A 21,540-nucleotide genomic window follows, 5' to 3' on the forward strand; every position below is an offset into this window, starting at 1 on the left:
AAATACTGCTGTAGTCACCTGCCTGCTTGCCCAGCCACATCACATTGACAATCCTAAAACTTGGATCTGACTATGCCACCATCCTACTCAAAAAAATCTCTAAGGACTTCCTGTTGCCTCTAAAAGAAAAATAAAACACAGAAGCCTTGGTGTAACATTTCCACAATGTGGCTCGTGCCTAGTTGCAGTCTTCATTCATATTCTTCCCCTAGTGCACTCCATTCCATTCATACTGGCCTTCTCACTGTACATCATACACCACATTACATCCCCCATCCCTGTGCCTTTATACAAGAGCCCCCCCACACCCCACGACTGGAATGCATGGAATCTCCTCCTCACCTCTGCCTCCTGGAACCCTCTAGCTCCCTTTAAGTCACTTCCAAATTACACAGCACCAGAGCTCTCCTGATCTTGCCCAATTTTTCATGTTCTTTCCTTCTTGAAATTATTTTGTATACTCTTCTTGAGCAGGTATTGTTTAATAAATATTTGTTAGTGGTGTTAGTGATATACCTTTCCAGACATTTTATTTTAATCCCATTCACTGACTCTATACTTCAGCCAACGTCACTCTACACTGTTTCCCAAATCTGACATTCTATCTATGCCCTATATAAGTTGTCCCTATGCCTGGAAGGCATTCCCTGGTGCTTCTGTTTCGTCCAAGGGTCAGTTCAGCTATCACTTTCTATGTGGAGCCTTTACTGATCCTGTTAGTTCTTAGTACTCTCTCCCTGTTAGAGCCAGCTGATGGTACAATGGACAGAGCTGGGCCTGGAGTCAGGAAGACCTGAGTTCAAAGCTAGTAGCAGACACTTACTAGCTGTGTGATCCCAGGCAAGTTCATTTATCCTCTGTTTGCCTCATCTATAAAATGGGGATAAAAAACAGTACCTGCCTCCAAGGACTGTTGTGAGGATCAAGTGAGACAATCTATGTAAAGTGTTTAACACAGAGTAGGCACTTAATAAATGCCTATTTCCTTTCTTCCTTCCTTCTCAAGGTGCCTTGTATCAATTGTTTATTTCCAGGGCCCAGCACAGTGCCTAACACAGAGTAAGTGCTTAATAATTTTAATATTAACCCAAATCTTTTAAAAATACATTATACAACTATCTTTTTCATAACCTCTCAGCACTCTAGGCAACTGGCTATAATTGCTGAGAAGGTTCCAACTTGCATTTGGTGAATTTCTTAACCTGAGAGATCCTTACACTAATAAAATCATAGGTCTGTTCCACATCCCCTATCCCTAAATCATAGTCAAGTTGCTAACTTGTCATGGCCTGGGAACATGAGCCTTTTGTAGAGTTAAAGACTCACCCCTTTTGGAACCTATGCTTACTATCCATTTTGGATGGAAGTCTTTCAGAGACAGATCACAAACTCCTTGTCTTCCAATTTATTAGAGAAAAAAATGGAGACATAAGAGGAATAAGGTGCTTTGCACAAATTTTCATAGATTTAGTGTCGGAGTATAATGTCCTATCCACAGGTCGCAGCTATTTCTGTGGTTAATAAGTCATACAAGAAGCTACAAAAACTCAAAGGCCTTCTTCCATGGATAAATTATCATAACAAACTATTTCATTTTAAGTACAAGGAAACTTCTGACCCCTAAACTCAGAGCAGTATATCAAAGTATGAAAAAATAACGAGTTAGAAAACTCAAAAGACTATACTATTTCTTCTCTGCAACAAGCACAATAATTTTAACATAAATAAGATTTACCCTTGAGAAGCTGTAGCAGTTAGGCATCAGAGACAACGGACCTCATCTTCAGGTTCAGCTATTCTTCACAAATGGTCAGACATCAAATAAATTTATAGTCATTTGTGTATGTACTATCTTTCATAAATCCTTAACAGACTGTAAAATTTATGAAGACAGGGACCATATTTTAATTAAATGTCACAGGGTACCTAGAACTGATCACAGTCTTCTGTAGACAGTAGGTGCTTAATAAGTACTTGCCAAATTAAAAAATCATGGCTTTATGGGCAGTCATATATGCCAGTTCTGGCCCCAGCTCTGCCACTACATTAATTACTTGGCAATTAATTAAACCTCTGTGCACCTGTTTCCCCATCTATACTATGAGGGGTAGAGTATATTAACATCCTTTTCAGATGTAAAATTCTCTCATTCTATTACATGATCTGTAACTGTACAGACATCTGAAGGTTTCCCAGTATTTCTTACATTTAAATTTTTTACTACAAGAACAAAAAAAGGACAAAGAAGGACTCTATTTATCTTGTGTTGTAAGGTAATCAAACAATTCTGTACCTAATAAAAATAATCCCTAACATTTGCATACAGCTTTAGAGTTTAGGTAAAATTATCAAATGACAGATAACTCTCAAATGAGCACTGAGCTTCTCTAAAGCAAAAATGTACACCTATGGTATGTGTGTTAGGTCTAAAATAAATATCAGCTTTTCAACAAAGCTTAATCATATAGCGAAATCTCAAATGGGTGTTTGTAATTATTTGCACAGGAATTGGGACTGAAGTTTTCCTCTGTTCTATTGAGAAATCAGTGACTTAACGAATAAACTCCATAAACAAAAATTACAGGAAACATAGCCCATGAGAACAAACTATTCTTTAGCAGTATGGAATGTATGCAAATAACTGATCAACTGCATATTGTTTTTATTATTAACACACACAGTTCCCCAAGGACCTCTAGTTACATTTTTGTCAGCTTTAGTTGAGTAATCAAAATAAATCTGAAATTCTCTTAAATAACATTCTATAAATTAGACTTTTTTAATACTATCATCCCCAATAAGTAAGACTCGTGGTTTTGTAGTAATTATTTCCTTATATTTCTTGGCAGATTTTATTGATAAAATTATTAGGTTATTTGTTCTTAGAGACCTGGCACTAGGTTTGTTACAATTAAAACATGTATGGGGGGGGGGGCAGCTAGGTGACGCAGTAGATAGAGCACCAGCCCTGGAGTCAGGACGACCTGACTTCAAATCCTGCCGCAGACACTTGACACTTACTAACTGTGTGACCCTGGGCAAGTCACTTAACCCCAATTGCCTCACCAAAAAGAAAACCCAAACCAAAACACATATGGGGCTTCACAGACAGATACAGGAGAAAGTGAAATGTCAGAACCCTAGGATTGAATCACGTTTCTGCGCCATGCTACCTGTGTGATGTAGTATAACTTACTTAACCTCTGGGCCTTAATTTCCTTATCTATAAAATGAGGAGTTTGGATCTAGGTTATCCATCCCTGAGGTTCCTTTCAGCTCTAAGTCCTATGATCCTAAGACTTCAAAAGCATAGTTTAAAATCCATCCTAAACTTTGCAATCTTCATGAGTTGCTGTGACCAAAAATGTCATTACTTGGTGGCCAAACTTCTGCTGATGAACTACTCTGAACTTAATTAGACTGATCTTTAGCTAAAAGACATATACTCAGGGCAGCTAAGTGGTGTAGTAGATAAAGCACCAGCCCTGGATTCAGGTTAAATCTGGCCTCAGATACTTGCTATTTACTAGCTGTGTGACCCTGGGCAAGTCACTTAACCCCCATTGCCCAGCCAAAAAAAAAAAAAGACATATAGTCTGTCACTGGGCTCCTACATAAAAACCATTCGAGTTTAGTAGAATCTGTCAGAATTTGTGTGATATGCAGACACCACCTACAAAAACCAAGGGTCACCTGTGTGTTATGATCATGCAGCAAAATAGGACTTCCATAGAAGATAACATTTAGAAGAAAATGATAATGATACTTTAGCAACTTCATGAGGAAAATTCACTACAAAATTTTGCGAAAAATGCATATGACTTTTCAGTTAAAATGTATATAGTGTTAAAATTTGTTTTTAGGTTTGAAACTTTTTTTTTCTATTGTGTGTCAAAACTATCTAAAATGTCCTACACAAAATCTCAAAATAATACTTACAAATGAAACATAGGAAAAAAGTTTCATGTGAATCTTCTCAAATTGCTGTACAACTGACAGTGTAATGAAAATATGCCAAAATTAAGGATTATATTCACATCAATACGACAGCAATGAAGAATAAGTAATAGCAAAAAGCCAAGTCATAGTCATCATTATAAAAATGACTGCTACAACTATGTAAGCCACTAAAATCTAATCATATTTTCCTTGTCTATAAAATGCATACAATAAATCCTTCAACTATCTCACAAGGGAAGAAAGATATGTCTATTAATTTTCAACACATCAAAAACTAAAGAGCATACCCACCTGCCTACATTTAAGGTATATTATATATATGATATGTATATTATGTAGCTGATTATTGCTTATAAAAGCTGTCAACTCAGGAAAGAAAGCAAGAACTGAAATTTCTTAATTCAATGAAAATATTTATTGTGATTGCTATAAGCAATATACCATGCTGGGTGTTAGGTGAGGAATAATGCCTTTGGCCTCAAGGAGGTTAAAAATCTACAAGAGATGACATATGCCTAGTAGGGGTCATGGATAAAAAGAAGCATATGATGTGAACTACAAAAAGGTGCTATTAGGAGAAATTCATGAAAGGGTAGATTACTTTTAGCTGAAGGTTAATAGTGGGACAAAGAACTAGAAAAGTTCCATGAAAGCTCTTTGAACTTCTAATCTACTATCTGAAGACTATGAAATAGTGGCTAGAGCTCCACATTTAAGGTCCTTGAAGTAGTATGGATAATACTAGAACACTGAAACATGAAAACTAGGTAAGAGGAACCTTAAAAAAATATCCACAAGTTTACTATAGAAATAAATAGTCCAGGAGCAACTAGGTGGATTCAGGAGGACTTGAGTTCAAATCTGGCCTTAGACACTTGACACTTACTAGCTGTGTGACCCTGGGCAAGTCACTTAACCCTCACTGCCCCGCAAACAAAAAGAAAAGAGAAAAAAAAATAGTCCAAGCTAAGGGGATAGTGATTAAACCAAACCTTTTCATCCCTCTTCAAACCTCATATGGCTTCCCTTCCCCTCACTCTCTTAGCTGAGAACTTTGCCTCATTTTACTGAAGAAACTAAAGCCATTGACTGTGAGCTCCCTCTTCTCCCGTCATCCTCCTTTCAAGTCACTCAGATACCTTCTACCATTATCTTCTCCTTTACCTCTATCTCACTTAAAGAGGTGGCTCTATTACTTGCCAAGGCAAACCCCTCCACCAGCATAATCATCCCCATTCTATTCTGTCTTTACCAACAGATTGCCCCTCTTGACATCCCCCACTCTGTCACTTATTTTGAGCCTCTCTCCCTGTCTACTAACTCTTTCCTTATTGCCTATATGCATGGTCATGTCTCATCCCATCCCCCCAAAATCCTCTTGTGATCCTTCTTATTATCCACACTATTGTCCTATATTTCCTCTATCCTTCGTGGTGAAACTTCTTAAGAAGGCTGTCTACACGAGATACCCCTACAGGGGGCAGCTAGATGGTGCAGTGGATAAAGCACTGGCCCTGGATTCAGGAAGACCTGAGTTCAAATACGACCTCAGACACTTGACACTTACTAGCTGTGTGACCCTGGACAAATCACTTAACCCCCATTGCCCTGCAAAAGAGAGAGAGAGAGAGAGAGAGAGAGAGAGAGAGAGAGAGAGAGAGAGAGAGAGAGAGAGAGAGAGAGAGAGATACCTCTACTTTCTCTTCTCTCATACTTGTCACCTCCCTATAATCTGGTTTCTTAATTCATCATTCTGTCTAAATTGCTCTCTCCAAAGTTAGCAATTGTCAAATCTAATGGCATTTTCTCAATCCTCATTCTTCTCAAGTTCTCTGGAGCCTCTGACACTGCTGATCACCCTCTCTTCCTGAATATTCTCTTCTTTTCTAGGAATTCAGGGAACCACTTTCTCCTGGTTCTTCTCCTACCAATCAGACCACTTCTTAATCTCTTTGAGGATCTCTGCTGTATCCTCAGCCAGGGTGTGCCCATTTACCATGGGTGTCCCAGGGTTCTGTAGTTCTCTTCTTCCACATTACTTCACTTGGTGATCATATCGGCTCCCATGCATTTTACCATCTCTATGTTGAAGATTCTCAAATCTACCTATTCTGCCCTAACCTCTCTGCTGACCTCCAATCTCACATCTCCAATAGCCTTTCAGACATCTTGAACTAGATGCATAACAGACATCTTAAACTCAACATGAATAAAACAAAGCTCAATATCTTTTCCCCAAACTTGCCCTATTTCCTACCTACCCTATTAATTTAGTGAGCATCACCATCCTCTCACCCATAAGGCTCACAATTGAGAAGTCATCCTTGATTCCTCACTATCTCCCGGCCCCTCCCCCCGCTCCCTCCCCCCCAATATCCAATCTATTGCCAAGGCCTGTCAATTTTACCTCTGCCACAACTCTTGATACACCCCTTCTCTATTAGGGCACTGCTACCACTCTGGTACAGACCCTAATTACCTCAAGCCTGGACCACTACAATATCCTGCTATGATCTGTGTACCTCAAGCCTCTCCCCACTCTCTATCCAGTTGCCCAAGTAATTTTCATGAAGTGCCAGTCTAATAAACTCTGCTAGTTCCCTATTGCCTCTAGAATCAAATATGAAATTCTCTTTTTTGGAGCCAAGATGGTGGCATAAAGAAAATGCTACAGTCAAGTTTTCCTAACATTCCCTTCCAAACAATTTAAAAATAACACCTCAAATTGAATTCTGGAGTGGCAAAGCCAACACAAGGTCAGGGAAAGGCATTTTTCCTGCCTAAAACAACTTAGGAGGTCAGAAGAAGAGGATTGTGACAAAGGAGTAGAGACTGGACCTCAGCCCATGTGGCAGCAAGAGAAGCTGTGGGGCTTGGAGACAGTATCAACAGTAGCTTTAGCTCTCAGCCAATAGATGGTAAGGAGATTGAGGAACTGGCCTGAAAGAGATTATAAGGGGCTGCTGTGATAGCACTAGGTGCAGAACAAGGTGCTGGTTGGCAACTCCATTGCCTATATCCACTGCTGAGTCAAAATTCCAGGAAAGAGAGGAAAGTTTTTGGTCACAAGGAAGAAGGGGACCTAAGGAGCAGTAGTAGAGGAGCTCTTCCTAGATAAGGATGAAAGTGCAGACCAGGAGAGCAGTGATCACAACTCTCCTTAGATCCTTGAAAGCACTGAAAGTTTCCAACACCCCAGAATTATCTCTTAAAACAGCAGTGCAGAAAAAGTCTAAAACTTGGGAAAGTGTTTCTTCTACTCCCCTTCCCCCCACACTGGGAACAGAGTCCAACTTTTGAAAAAATTTTTAAAAATTTTTTGGCAGGGCAATGAGGATTAAGTGACTTGCCCAAGGTCACATGGCTAGTAAGTGTCAAGTGTCTGAGGCCAGATTTGAACTCAGGTCCTCCTGAATCCAGGGCTGGTGCTCTATCCACTGCGCCACCTAGTTGCCCCCAGAGTCCAACTTTAACATAAAGTTAAAAGGCAAGAAATAGGCTGGGGGAAATGAATAAACTAAAAAATACCTGACCATAAAAAGCTACTATAGTGACAGGGAAAATCAACATACAAGCTTAGAAGAAGACAATGATGTAAAAAACAGCTACAAGCAAAACTTCAAAGAAAAATGTGAATTTGAGAATCAAAAGAATGAAAAAGTAGAAGAAAATATTAAATATTTCATTAGAATTATTTTCTTAGCTGTTCTTGTTTTGCTAAGAATTTATTTTCAAAATAAAATAAGTTGGGGGAAGCTAGGTGGCATAGTGGATAGAGCACCGGCCCTGCAGTCAGGAGGACCTGTGTTCAAATCTGGCCTCAGACACTTGACACTTACTAGCTGTGTGATCCTAGGCAAGTCACTTAACCCCAATTGCCTCACCCCCCTGCCCCAAAAGTTCTGTTCCAGAAAAAAACTGAATAAATGAGAGTGAGGGAAGAAAATGATGAAAAGACAATAGCTTGGTAAACAAAAAATACTTTAGAAAATAACTACTTAAAAAGCACAATTGGCCAAATGATGGGAAAAGATTAAAAAAAAAAGAAAAACCTCACTGAAGAAAATAATTCCTTCAAAATTAGAACTGAACAAGTAGAAGCAAATGACTCAATAAGACATGAAAACATTTTTTTAAAAGTCAAAGGAATGAAAAATAGAAGAAAATATTAAATATTTCATTAGAAAAACAACTGACATGGAAAATAGATGAAGGAGAAATAATTTAAGAGTCACTAGACTACCTGAAAGCCATGATGAAAGAACTGATTTAATATCACATTTCAAGGAATCATAAAAGAAAACTTCCCTCAATCTTAGACTTAGAGGGTAAAATAGAAATTGAAAGAATCTGCCAATCATCAATTGAAAGAGATCCCAAAATTAAAACTCCCAGAAATGTTATAGCCAAATTCCAGAGCTCCCCAGGTCAAAGAGAAAATACTTCAATCAGCCAGAAAATAACCATTCAAATAGTGTAGAGTCCCACTCAGGATCACACAAGATTCAGCAGCTACTACATTAACATTATTCTGGATATTCTGGAAGGTAAAAGAGCTAGAATTACAATTAAGAATTATCTACCCTGCAAACGTGAGTACAATCTTTTAAGGGGAAAAAAAAGATATTTAATGAAATAGGGGACTTTCACATTCCTGATGAAAAAATCAGAGCTGAAAAGAAATTTGACTTTCCAATACAAAACTCAAAGAAAACATAAAACAGTAAACATGAAAAAGGAAATAAGGGACTCAATATGATTAAACTGTTTACATTCCTATTGGGAAAAATTATATATGTAATTTCTAAGAACTTTATAATTATTAGGTCAATTAGAAGGATTCCACATATAGTTGATTATTTTGGGATGATGTTAAAAAAAGATGGAGAAAGAGGGATGTACTGGGAGAAGGGGGTAGGGGAAAGGAAGAATGGGGAAAATTATGTCATAAAAAGGAGTTACACAAGAAAGAACTTTTATAGTAGAGAGGAATATGGTGGTAGTGGGGGCAACACTTGAACCTTATTCTCATTTAAGCTGGTTCGAAAAAGTACACACACACACACACACACACACACACACACACACACACACTCAATTGGGTAAAGAAATCTATCTTACCCAACAGAGAAGGAGGAGGGGAAACAGATAAAACAAAGGGAGGGAGTAGAGATAAAAGGGAAGGTGGATAAAGGAAGGTAGTGGTAAAAAGCAAAATAGATTTTAGAGGGTTTATAGGATAAGAAAAAAAGATAAACAAAAGAAAACAGGATGGAAGGAGATGCACAGTTAGTAATCATAACTGTGAATGTGAGTGGGATGAATTTATCCATAAACTGGAAGTAGCAAAATGGATTAGAAACCAGAATCCAAGAAGATGTTGTTTATGAGAAACAAACTTGAAATAGAGAGACACAGATTTAAAATAAGGGGCTCAAGCAGGATACTTCAGCTGAAGTAAAAAAGACATGGGTAGCAATTATGATCTCAGACAAAACCAAAGCAAAAACAGACCTAATTTAAAAAGATAAGCAGGGAAACTAAAAGGCACCATAGACAATGAAGTACTATCAATACTAGATATATATGCAACAAAAGGCATAGCATCTAAATCCTTAAAAGTTAAATGAGTTGGGGGCAGCTAGATAGCACAGTGGATAAAGCACCGGCCCTGGATTCAGGAGTACCTGAGTTCAAATCCGGCCTCAGACACTTGATACTTACTAGCTGTGTGACCCTGGGCAAGTCACTTAACCCCCATTGCCCCGCAAAAACAAAACAAAACAAAACAAAAAGTTAAATGAATTATAGGATGAAATAAAAAGTAAAATTATACCATTGAGGGAATTCAACTTTCCCTTCTCAGAGCTAGATAAATCTAACCATAAAATATGTAAGAAAGAAGTTAAAGAGATGATTAGAATCTTAGAAAATTAGAGATAACAGACCCCTGAAGACAACTGAATGGGAATAAAAATGAGCACCCCTTTTTCTCAGCTAACTTCTACTTCAGTAGTAGAAGAAAAGTATACAATGGGTGCTAGGAATCATGCAGTTTCTAGATCTCCTATTAATTAATAACATTAATATGATAGTATTCAGGTGTGAAATTCCTGTCACATATTCCTAATGCATCAGTTTGACCACACAATTCCCTTGGCTCACTGAGATCCAGGAGTTATCATTTCTTCCATGATCATATACAAATTTTTCTGTTTCCTATTTACAATCCTTTACAGTTTGGCTCCAAGCCAACATTATTATATATTAGTATACTTCACACATGAATTGGCCTTATTACTATTTCACAAACACTACATTCTGTTTCTCATCTCTGGGGCTTCTTACAGACACATGTCAAGAATGTGGTCCCCCGTTAGCATTTCCTCTTACATCTCCTCCACTTTTCAGCTTTCTTTTCTGTGTTCTCTTTCCCCAATACATTATAAGATTCTTCGGGGCAGAAATTGTCTTTCTTTTTCTTATTTGTATCCTCCCTGCTTAGCATAGTTCCTGGCACTTAGTAGGCACTAAATAAACATTTAGTGAATTGAATTGACTAAACAAAGTATATACTGAGGAAATCTTTGCTGAAGATAATTGTTTTAAAGGTACTGATATCTCAAGAAGAGAACAAATTAAAACCTTGGTGGGGAAACATCATCATTACAAAAGATGATAGAGAAATACAAATAATTATCAACCCATAAGTCTACTTATCCTATACTTATTATCTACTATATCACCACAAAATCATTATAAAAACAGTTTAGTATTGATGACATCCTTGAAAAAAGAATGAGGAAAAAATAGGTAGACTTTCAAAGATGATAAGCTATGGCAGACTATATATTTACAACCATACATATTAAAGTTATAGAGTATTCAAAATGTCATGGTACCTGTTTTTTTTTACAATTAAAAAAACTATTTGATTTGGTAACACAAAACACTTCCCTAAATGTTTTCTGTAACTAGGTATTTTTCTGGCTCCTGTCAAAGTCACTTATCCCAAAGTTTGCTATTTGTGCAGTCAGACCATTGGCTCATATGATTTTACAAGAACAAGAATAGTTAACGAGAAGACACGCCATACAAATGATTTAATCTTGAATTATTTAAATAAGCTATGAAAAACATAAAAAAGTGACCACAGGGGGCAGCTAGATGGCACAGTGGATAAAGCACTGGCCCTGGATTCAGGAGTACCTGAGTTCAAATCCAGCCTCAGACACTTGACACTTACTAGCTGTGTGACCCTGGGCAAGTCACTTAACCCCAACTGCCTCACTTAAAAAAAAAAAAAAAGTGACCGAAGAAATGATATCAACAGCTACTATATGAATTTCATTCCTAAGTTAAAACAATACAAATTAATTGCTAACAATAAGGAGACAAAAAGAGCCCAGATAGCACCGTACTCAGCAAACTTTTGATTTCTATACCAGAGAGCGATTAGATGGCTTTCAAAGGGAAAATGGGGTTCTCATTTAAAAACTACTATGAAGAAGGATGATGGGACATTATGAGCAGTGTCATCTCATAAAGCAGAGAGACATGATAGAGTGTAAAACCAGTCTAAAGAAAGCTTGGCAAAATAGCTGACTAAGCAAATACTTCTTAAGCAAATACATCTCAAGGGCATTCAAGGATGAAAATGAAAGAAAATAGGTGCAAAAATGATTAAAACAAACTATTTTTTCCATAAAGGAAAACAGAACCATCACATTTGGACCCTACTATCACAGTCCCTGAGGTGTTTACAGAAAAAGCAAAAAGAATGAGAGTTCGCTAAAAAGAGCAAAGATGTGAAAAGCAGCTGGATTATATAAGTATATGCAGAGGAGATTCATGCTAAAGGTGGTACAATATTGAGGACATTTAAGGAGACTGATTTAAAAGGTTTCTAAAGTAGGGAAAGATACCAAAGATATGAAAAAAAATCTTGGACCTTACTTATTTAAAAAAAAAAAGATCAAGAAAACAATTATCTACTTAAATTAACCTACTTCCACATTGATACAAAGTCTCTGAGGTTCATCAACCATGAATTGAATAAGTTAGTGTATCGTACTCCTCAAAGAGTGTATTAGTAGGAAAAACCAGACTTTTACAAGCAACACTGCATAATGGGTCACCTCTTTGCCATCTCACAACTAACCAAAAGATATAGAGAATATAAGATCTCAAACCAGCATCTAACTCAATAAGAGAAAACTCCAACTTATAGCTTCTTTTTTTTTAATTTTTTTCTTTAGTGAGGCAATTGGGGTTAAGTGACTTGCCCAGGGTCACACAGCTAGTTAAGTGTTAAGTGTCTGAGGCCGGATTTGAACTCAGGTACTCCTGATTCCAGGGCCGGTGCTCTATCCACAACTTATAGCTTCTTTTACAAGATATCTGCTGTGCATACATCTGGGTACAGATAGCCTCATAAAATATGGCACCATATATAAAACACTACATGTCCCCCTTATCAGTTAACCTCAGGTAAATCAATGAATATTCTAGTCCCATACTCTCATCTTCCTCGACTAATTATTAGTTTCAAAGATCAGGAAGCAAAGATAATAAGTACCATTTTATTCCCTATGAATTACTCTCCTAGACCCCCTGAAAATAAGAGAATACTAGGCCTGGAGTTAGTCAGACCTGAGTTCAAATCTGATCTCAGACACATCCTAGCTGTGTGACCCTGGGCAAGTCACTTCCCTCTGTTTGCCTCAGTTTTCTCATCTGCAAAATGAACTGGAAAAGGAAATGGCAAACCATTCTAGTATCTTTGCCAAGAAAATTCCCCAAAAAGAGTTGGGCATAACTAAAAACAACTCAAAAACAATTTCCAACATGAAAGGCCTCAGAGACAGGCAGTCCTGAGTTCAAGTCTTGCCTCAAGGCATAATAGCTATGTGGAACTCGGCAACTCACTTAACTTTAGTGCTGTAGACAGCTTTCTAACAATATAAGTCACAGAGAAGGCAACCACCTTCATTGGTAGAAGACATTTCTTGCTAGGAATTTCCTAAACCAATGAAATCACATACAACCACCCTACTCCTACCTTTCTTTTCCAGCACGTGGCAGAGATTATGACTTTTCCTACACATAAAGGAAAAGCTCAGAAGCCATTTTTGGAACTGTCATCCCACCCCCACCTGAAATCTGCCACATCACTACCCAAATCTGCAGCTTCTCACTTGTCTCCAGGTGTCTAGAAAGAATACCTCTTAATGAAATTTTGTGGACATTATAATGTCTTGTCTGGGGGCTCCTCTTCCCCTCTCTCATGCAATTATTGCATAATTACTCATTTAAAGTGGCATCTGCCACCAAGTAAATGAACTGAAATGGGTATAAGGAAATCATCAAGTCTTCTGATTTAAAAAAAAAAACCCGAGTACAAGGATTGCTCATTCCAAATGCTGCAGTCAGAGGTCCCAATTTATCTGGAGAATATCCAGCACTCAGTTCAAGTGGAAGAAGGATTCCTTAAAGATGGTGTAGTCCTCCAAAAACTCACATTTGTGGATGAAATTATGCTGACTGAATCAATCTCTAGAACACTGCAAAATCTTCTGAGATCCATAATCACCCCAAAGAGCTTGTTTTGTTTGTTTTTTGACCATCCACAGAGGAAAAAACCAAATGAATGAAGAAGACCTATTATCACATCTATGACATAGTTAAATGGCTATTTAAAAAAAAAATTCCCTTTTCTTTTTTTTTGGTGTGAGGCAATGAGGGTTAAGTGATTTGCCCAAGGTCACACAGGTAGTAAGTGTCAAGTGTCTGAGGCTGGATTTTAACTCAGGTCCTCCTCAATCCAGGGTCAGTGCTTTATCCACTGCTCCACTTAGCTGCTTCTGGCTATTTACAAATTTACAAATGGCTAGGGAGCTGGCCCCAGAATTGAATTGGAGAAACAGAACAAGCTGCCTTGCCTTTGGGAAACTCTGCCATACTTTAATGACCCTGAGCTTCTCCTTAAAACTAAAGCCTGTCTTTAAAACAATATTCTTGTGATGATGCCATATGGCTCTGAGTCATGGAATATCAGCATCTGAAAATTAAAGTTGTAAGTCACCTGGAAGGCAAGGAGAGGCACAAGGTGGGTGTGTGTAGGCCACAACACAGTAGTAAGGAAGAACTGTGCTGGGAAAACAGTCAAGTATGCCATCAGAAAGGTGTACGTCAGCAAAGAGGTGTGCCAGGCACATAGTAAGAGCAAGGGATAACTGGCAGACAACTTATATCTTCAATGACACAATGTGAAGAAGACAAAACACTGCCAGCCCACTGTGGAAGGTTCATGGTAGGACATACTTAAGAACTGCAAAAGATGAGAAGGTTTAGCTGGGTTTCAGTGGCATGGAGGAAGTGCCGATATCAATGAGCTCAGTAAAGTATTAAATACAAGCAGAACCAAATTTGAAATAATGACAGGCAACCAGGATGAACTAAAATTTACAGAGTCTCACAGCAAGGGGCTTTGCCAGAAAAATCATCAATGTTACAGACATAAATTTTAATGTGGCAGACAATCATGCATGCAGAATAGCAGTTTTTGCATCAAATTGATCGACCATAGTTTTCTTCTAAGAATATTCATATGACTGCTGGGTCTGTATCCCAAAGAGACCACAGAAAAGGGAAAAGGACCCAGATGTACAACAATATTTATAGCAGCTCTCTTTGTGGTGGCAAAGAATTGGTAATCGACGGAATGCCCATCAATAGGGGAATGACAAAACAAATTGTGGTGTATGAATGTAATGGAATATTATTGTGCTGTAAGAAACAATGAGCAGGAGGAGTTCAGAGAAACCTGGAAGGATGAACTGATGCTGACTGAAAGGAGCAGAACCAGGAGAACATTGTACACAGTAACAGCAACACTGTGTGATGAACAATGGGAATAGACTTGGCTCTTCTCAGCAGTGCAATGATCCAAAACAATTTCAAAGAATTCATCCAGAAAAAAAAAACTGTGGATTATGAATGCAGATTGAATCATATTGTTTCTACATCTGGACTGCTTTTTTTTCCTTCTTTTTTGAGGTTTTTCCCTTGTGCTCTGATTCTTTTTTCACAAGATGACTAATGTTGAAGTATGTTTAATGTGATTATACATATACAACCTATATCAGACTACTTTCCGTCTTGGGGAGAAGTGAGGGAAGGGAGAGTGGGAGAAAAAATTTGGAACTAAAAATCCTGTGAAAACAAATGTTAAAAACTATCCTTATATGTAACTGGAAAATAATAAAATACTTAAAAAAATTTAAAAAGGATAAAAATATTTGCAAATAAAAAAAGAATATTCATATGGTCCATCAGCTCAAAGAAGACATACAGTAGTGAATTATATCTAGAGCAATGAAAAGAGAGTCAGAAGATGAACATGAGAATACCTTTTATTATTTTTTTAATTTATTTTTTTTTGTGGTGCAATGGGGATTAAGTGACTTGCCCAGGGTCACACAGCTAGTATGTGTCAAGTGTCTGAGGCTGGATTTGAATTCAGGTACTCCTGAATCCAGGGCGGGTGCTTTATCCACTGTGCCACCTAGCTGCCCCAAGAATACCTTTTAAAAATAGCCTTCACTATTAATCTTGCTTAAGACATTCCACTTAAATTTTCTCCACCTATACAAGTAAGATTTTTGTTTTTGTTTAGTTGTTTTCAGTCATGTCTGACTTCTTGTGATTCATTTTGGGGAAATTTTCTTATCAAAGGTACTAGAGTGATTTGCCATTTCCTTCTCCAACTCATTTTACAGAGAGGAACTGAGGAAAACAGGGTTTAGTGATTTGTCCAGGGTCACACAGCTAGTAAGTATCTGAGGCTGAATTTCAACTCAGTTCTTCCTGACTCCAGGACTGACACTCTATCCATTGTACCAACTCACTGACCCAAATTAAGATAATCTCTATCTATTTTGAGTTGAGACTATGAATGACATAATGTGCAAAAAAATGCTTTGAAATATCTGATTTACAGGGTGAGGCAAAAGTCAGTACAAATGAAGAAACAGACATTTTTCAACTGTCAAGTATCTTCTGCCTCACCTCGTATAAGCATAATGGCATGAATTTTAACAAATAAGGAATGAGTGTTTTTCTTAATGATCAAAATCCTCCCTCTTACCTTTATTCACTTACCATTTATCAAACAACTCTTGTGGGCAGACCTAGCCACTGGGTGAGATGCAAAATTTATGTAAGCAAAGGCTAGTCCCACAAGGCTAACAGTCCTTTAAGGAGCTAAGATACACATACAGAGAGCTACAATACAAAATATTACATGATAAATGCAATAAAGAAGAGCAGGGCAAAATGATAAGGGAAGTCAAAAGCAAGAAGAACCAGGTTACTCTCACTATCTGCCAGTGCCTTGCCATCATCCCATAAGTACCTACTTTCCCTGTTAAAGTACCTAAAGCATCAGAATCTAAGCTATGAGATATTTCTGCAGTTACTAATTCACATTCCATAATGATCTGGGGTTTCGAAGATTCTTTCTGTACAGCTGCTACCTTAAGAGCCAAGTAGTTGAAGTATCATTATCCCTACTTGGTTTCAGACACCTTTATGGCTAAAGTTTACTGACTTTGTGATCATGTGGCCATCAATCAGAGTTGGGATTCACTCGTAGGTGCCCTGAGCTTTCCTACTTCCCTGCCTCATTTTGTCCTGTCTATATATGTAACCTTCCTCCTGGAGTATTCACTACCATAAAAACTGATACCACATCTAGCATATTTAGTTTTTGTTCTATTAAAACTTGACAAATATATATGGCCCATCTGATAACAAAGAAAATAAAACAACATCCATTTGTAATCTGATGTGCTGGTAGAGTGGGCCAGACCAAAAAAAAAGCTTACCTCAGCCACTTCCTTTTGAAAGGTCAGGGTCATCTGTGTTCTGCCATAAACAAAAGGTCCATCTCTTTTAGAAATATTTTCAAGCCACTTAATAATCAGTGGCGTAGACACACTGAAAGGCAGGTTGCCAATAATATGCACACTTGGAGGATCTGTTGGAATCAAGGCAAAGGTCTAAGATAAATTTATCAATATATTCTGAACACATTTTAGAGATAAATTAAAACTGGGTAACCACTGTGCTAACATAAGCCTTCAGGAAAAGATGCTTGTGAATTGGAAGAACAAAAAACAAAGAACCTGTCCAAAAATTCCCATTGCAAAATCAAATAGCAAAGGTTAAAATTAAATCCTAAATTCTTTCACATGGCTATACACTGACCCTGAAATACTGAGGAAAAAATATACAACATATATTAAGAAATATAATAATAAAATCTGATTTTTAAAAATTGTTTAAATGTAATTATGTTAAAACAAACTCTTTTACTTTGTATCAAATTGATTTTATACTTATAAATGCCCCAAATCAATTACAATAGTATTAGTAAAATTCAAAACAACTGTGTAAACGACAGCAATGCAGTCATTTACTTCAGCATACACCTATCACTCTATCCCTCACTTCTTTGAATAAAATATGTGACATCTAGCTACATAATTTTTAAGTAATTTATAGAATTAGGAGTAGAATACAAGAAAACTAATTGTTATTTAAACTTACTAAGCTACAGTTGCTTCTCTCACACTCCAAAAACCAGAGGAAGACAGACATTTAACATTTTTCCTCAATGCTTTTATAGTATCAGAGATACATGGCATCTTTGGAGGGGAATAAAAACACAAATACACAAAACAAAATTTTGAACATATGAAGTAAAAAAAATTCAGCAAAGAAAAAACAGCTAGATTTTTGAAAGAAAATCATAAAATATTTTCTCATTTATAGTGATTTAATTCAAGTAATTTTTAAAAGACTTGTTCAGAGAAATACTGACAAACATTTTAAAATAAATGGAAATCGGGGCAGCTAGGTGGTGCAGTAGAAAGAGCACTGGCCTTGGATTCAGGAGTACCTGAGTTCAAATCTGCCCTCAGACACTTAACACTTACTAGCTGTGTGACCCCTGGGCAAGTCACTTAACCCCAATTGCCTCACCAAAAAAAAAAAAATAAATAAATAAATAAAATGGAAATCACAAGCAAACACTTACCATCTTCCCACTTTCTTTGAAGATGTTCTGGAAAAGCCTTTTCTACTTTAAACGTCAAGACATCCCCATGGACTATTCTCAGTTTTCCAGGTGCTGCATCAGATAGCATCTATTTTATGAAAACCAAATAAAATTAATTAATTAATTCCTGATGCTATATAAAAATCTACACATTTTCAATCTCAAACTTGTGTTTGATAAATCAACCTCAGGAGGTCATAGAAGTTCCTCTGCTACAGGCTCACATTATACAACACTTAAAAGCTTAAATTTAAATACCTTTAAAACAGGATGATAATTCTGACTTACTTTTGTTTGGAATAATGTATTTACTGAAATTTATATTTCTGAATTCTTTATCCAATTCAAAAAGTATTTATTAGATGTCGCCTCTGTGTTAAAGTCTACTTAAAGTACTATGTTAGTTGTGGGATGATCAACTGTGATACACTTAGCTCTTCTCAGCAGTGCAATGATCCAAGACAAATCCAAAGAACTCATGATGGAAAATGTTCTCCACATCCAGAAAAAAGAACTGTGGATTCTGAATGCAGATTGAACAATACTGTTTCTACTTTTGTTTTTTTCTTTTTTGAGGTTTTTCCCTTTTGTTCTGATTCTTCTTTCACAACACGACTATGCAGAAATATGTTTGATGTAATTGTACATTTATAACTGAAATCAGAATGCTTGCTGTCTTGGGGAGGGGCAAGGAAAGGAAGGGAGGGAGAGAAATTTGGAACTATAAATCTTATAAAAACAAATGTTGAAAACTATCTTTACATGTAACTGGAAAATAATGAAATACTTTTATGATTAAAAAGCACTATGTTAGGCATGGTAAAACTCAAAATTTAGCAAAGAAACAGTTCATTTGGGGGTATTACACATACAAAATAAACTATAACATAAAATAATACATGGCAATTATATGAAAGATACAAAGTGTTACATGAGGCTTGATGGGGGTCATTGAGGAATGAAGGAAAAAGCTTCAAGGAAAAAAGTGTCATATGAGCTGGGATTTAAAGATTTCCACAGGCAGAAGGGGAAAATATTATATAGGCTTAGAGAAAAAGCATGATGAAAGGCAAGAAATAGGGAGAACACAGGGCAGATATAGACTGCTGAATAGTCCAACTTGGCTAGAACACAGGCTCCATGGACAGAGGTAGAGTGGCACCAAATCATGGAAGGCCTTTGAATGTCAGTCTAAGGAGTTTGAACCTTTTTTGGGTAGGCGATAAGAAGCTATTAATAGAATCTGATCTGAGAAGTAACTTGACCAAAGCAAATTATAATCTTAATTCTAATACATCTCATTAAAATGAGTTTACTTCACTGGAGGTAGACAACTGATAATGACTGAATTTTCAAAGGATTCAGAACTGGAATAAAGCTTAGGTTATTTTGTCCAACTCTTTATTTTACAGGTAAAGAAAATGAGGTCCAGACAAGTTCAATGCCTTGCCCAAGGTTACATGGGTAGGAAGGGAGGAGCAGAGCTAGATCAGAGACAAGGTCAGTTGCCCCTCTGCCTAGACAATACTGCTGCCTTTGGTCCTTGAAAGACAGTGAGCTTGAGCAAAAAGGAAGTAAATCTGAGCTCATCATTCATGTGGCCCTGGGCAGTTATTTAACCCCTACAACCATGAGTTTCCTCATGTATAACATGGCCACAAACATCCCTGTCCTACTGACCTCTCAATGTCATCAGAAGGAAGATGCTCCATAAACCTCAATATTTGTTTGTTAACAGGAGGGAGGAAGTCTGATGACAGATGTCACTGGTACAGGCCACACCCAGTGAGAAAAAGTCCTCTACCGATACACAGATCCAGAAGCACTTTGAGGTTAAAAGATTAGTCATGCCTCACCTAGCCAATATGGGTCACTGTCAGAGGCTGGCCCTGAATCCAGGTCTTTCTGACACTAAAGAGAACTCTATATCTGCCACTGGCTCTGACTCTTATTGCTACATGGCCAAGGTTTCATAAAACTATGCCACAGGAAAAAAAAATCCTAATATTTGTTTTCCTTCTATAAAATAGAGGCATATGATTTGTTCATGACCCCACCCTCCCTCTAGCCTTCTATGTCATGTTATTTTGCATTTCTATCTTAAGAGCAGCTTCCATTTTAGTTTAAACTTAGAATAGACAACTCCTTTCTAGGACACTACTTTTCTTATTTCACAGAGTAAGAACAAAATGAAAATTGAAAAAAAAACTGGGATGAAACATATGTGGGAAATGAGGCACATTATCTTTAAATATTCAGTTGACTTTCAAATTTTATTAGGATAAAATTACACTTATTAAATGTGTCCCCAACCATCTGATTTATTGCTACATCTCAATTTACCAGGATTCCCAGGAAAGAGGGAAGTTTAGCCAAGGACAGCCTAGCCTCTACCCCTCCCCTTCCCATACTTTACTCTGAGGATACTTCCTTCTCTCCCTGTGTAATGATCTACAGGCAGAGTACTGGCCTGGAGAGCAAACGGTCTGAGCTTTGGCCATGGCTCTACCACTAAGGAGCTGTACAAACCTGGACACAACACTTCACTTTTCTGGGCCATATTTTTTCCTTATCCTTAAAATGAAGTCATTGAACCAGATGGTCCTTTCCAGGTCTAAAGACCTAATTCTATGGTCCATTCCACACTCAACATATCATGTTCTATAGATCAAAAAGAAGCTCTTCCAAAAGAAACAAATAAATAAATAAAATTCTGGGTATAAAGTACAACTTGACTGCATACTGCCACAGGCTAAGTTAAATCTACTAATATTCTCCCTGAAACATCAAGGGAATCTCTGAAAGTTATTGTATTACTTCACAACTGCCTTAAGACACAGTCACAGCCTATTTTCATCTCCCAGTATTTCCTTTTTTCTCTTTATTCCTTCTGTACTCTGTCTAAGCTCATAAAATCATCTTCTTGTCCCTGCCCCACCTTCCAGTTAAAGAACACTTTGGGTAAAGTACTCTGATTAAGATACTGCATAAATTTTTTGCCAGCTTAAGTACAGACTTAGGTCATCAACAAATATTTACTAGGTGCCTGCTGGTAAATAACAAAGAACTATTGAAATTCCTAGTAAGAAACATTGGCCTGGCTCTAATGAAATTTAAATTTAACATGGAAGACAAACAGTAACAGGGGAATCAGAACAATCAGTACTAAAATGGAGATGCTGAACCAGATAATACAGCCACAGATGAATGTAGTACAAAGTGGGAGGAATTCTTTATTTGGAGTCAAAAGACCTGTATTCAAATCCAGGCTACAGGACTTGACAGCTTTGTAACTGTGGGCAAGTTATTTAAGATTTCTGGGGTATAGTTTCTTTAAGTAAAATGGCTACTGCTACTACTACCTTCTCCTCAAGACTTTTGTGAGGAAAACAGTGGGTGTTATGCAATTGCTGCCATTTATTCCTGTCCCTCTGCTCTGTGGGTAAGTGCAGACCTAC

At 37.3% G+C, this 21,540-nt stretch overlaps 1 protein-coding gene across 1 annotated transcript in view; it reads right to left on the reverse strand.

Annotated features, from left to right (window-relative positions):
* TFB1M (transcription factor B1, mitochondrial) overlaps positions 1-21,540 on the reverse strand; it is a 74,129-nt gene that overhangs the window by 42,726 nt on the left and 9,863 nt on the right. Inside the window, exons 3-4 of the mRNA XM_044001917.1 lie at positions 18,062-18,170; positions 16,848-16,999 (exon numbers count right to left, since the gene is read on the reverse strand). Coding sequence (XP_043857852.1) covers positions 16,848-16,999; positions 18,062-18,170 — 261 coding nt within the window. The remainder of the gene's footprint in view (positions 1-16,847; positions 17,000-18,061; positions 18,171-21,540) is intronic.

Source organism: Dromiciops gliroides, chromosome 4 (genome assembly GCF_019393635.1).
Source record: "Dromiciops gliroides isolate mDroGli1 chromosome 4, mDroGli1.pri, whole genome shotgun sequence".
NCBI lineage: Eukaryota > Metazoa > Chordata > Mammalia > Microbiotheria > Microbiotheriidae > Dromiciops > Dromiciops gliroides.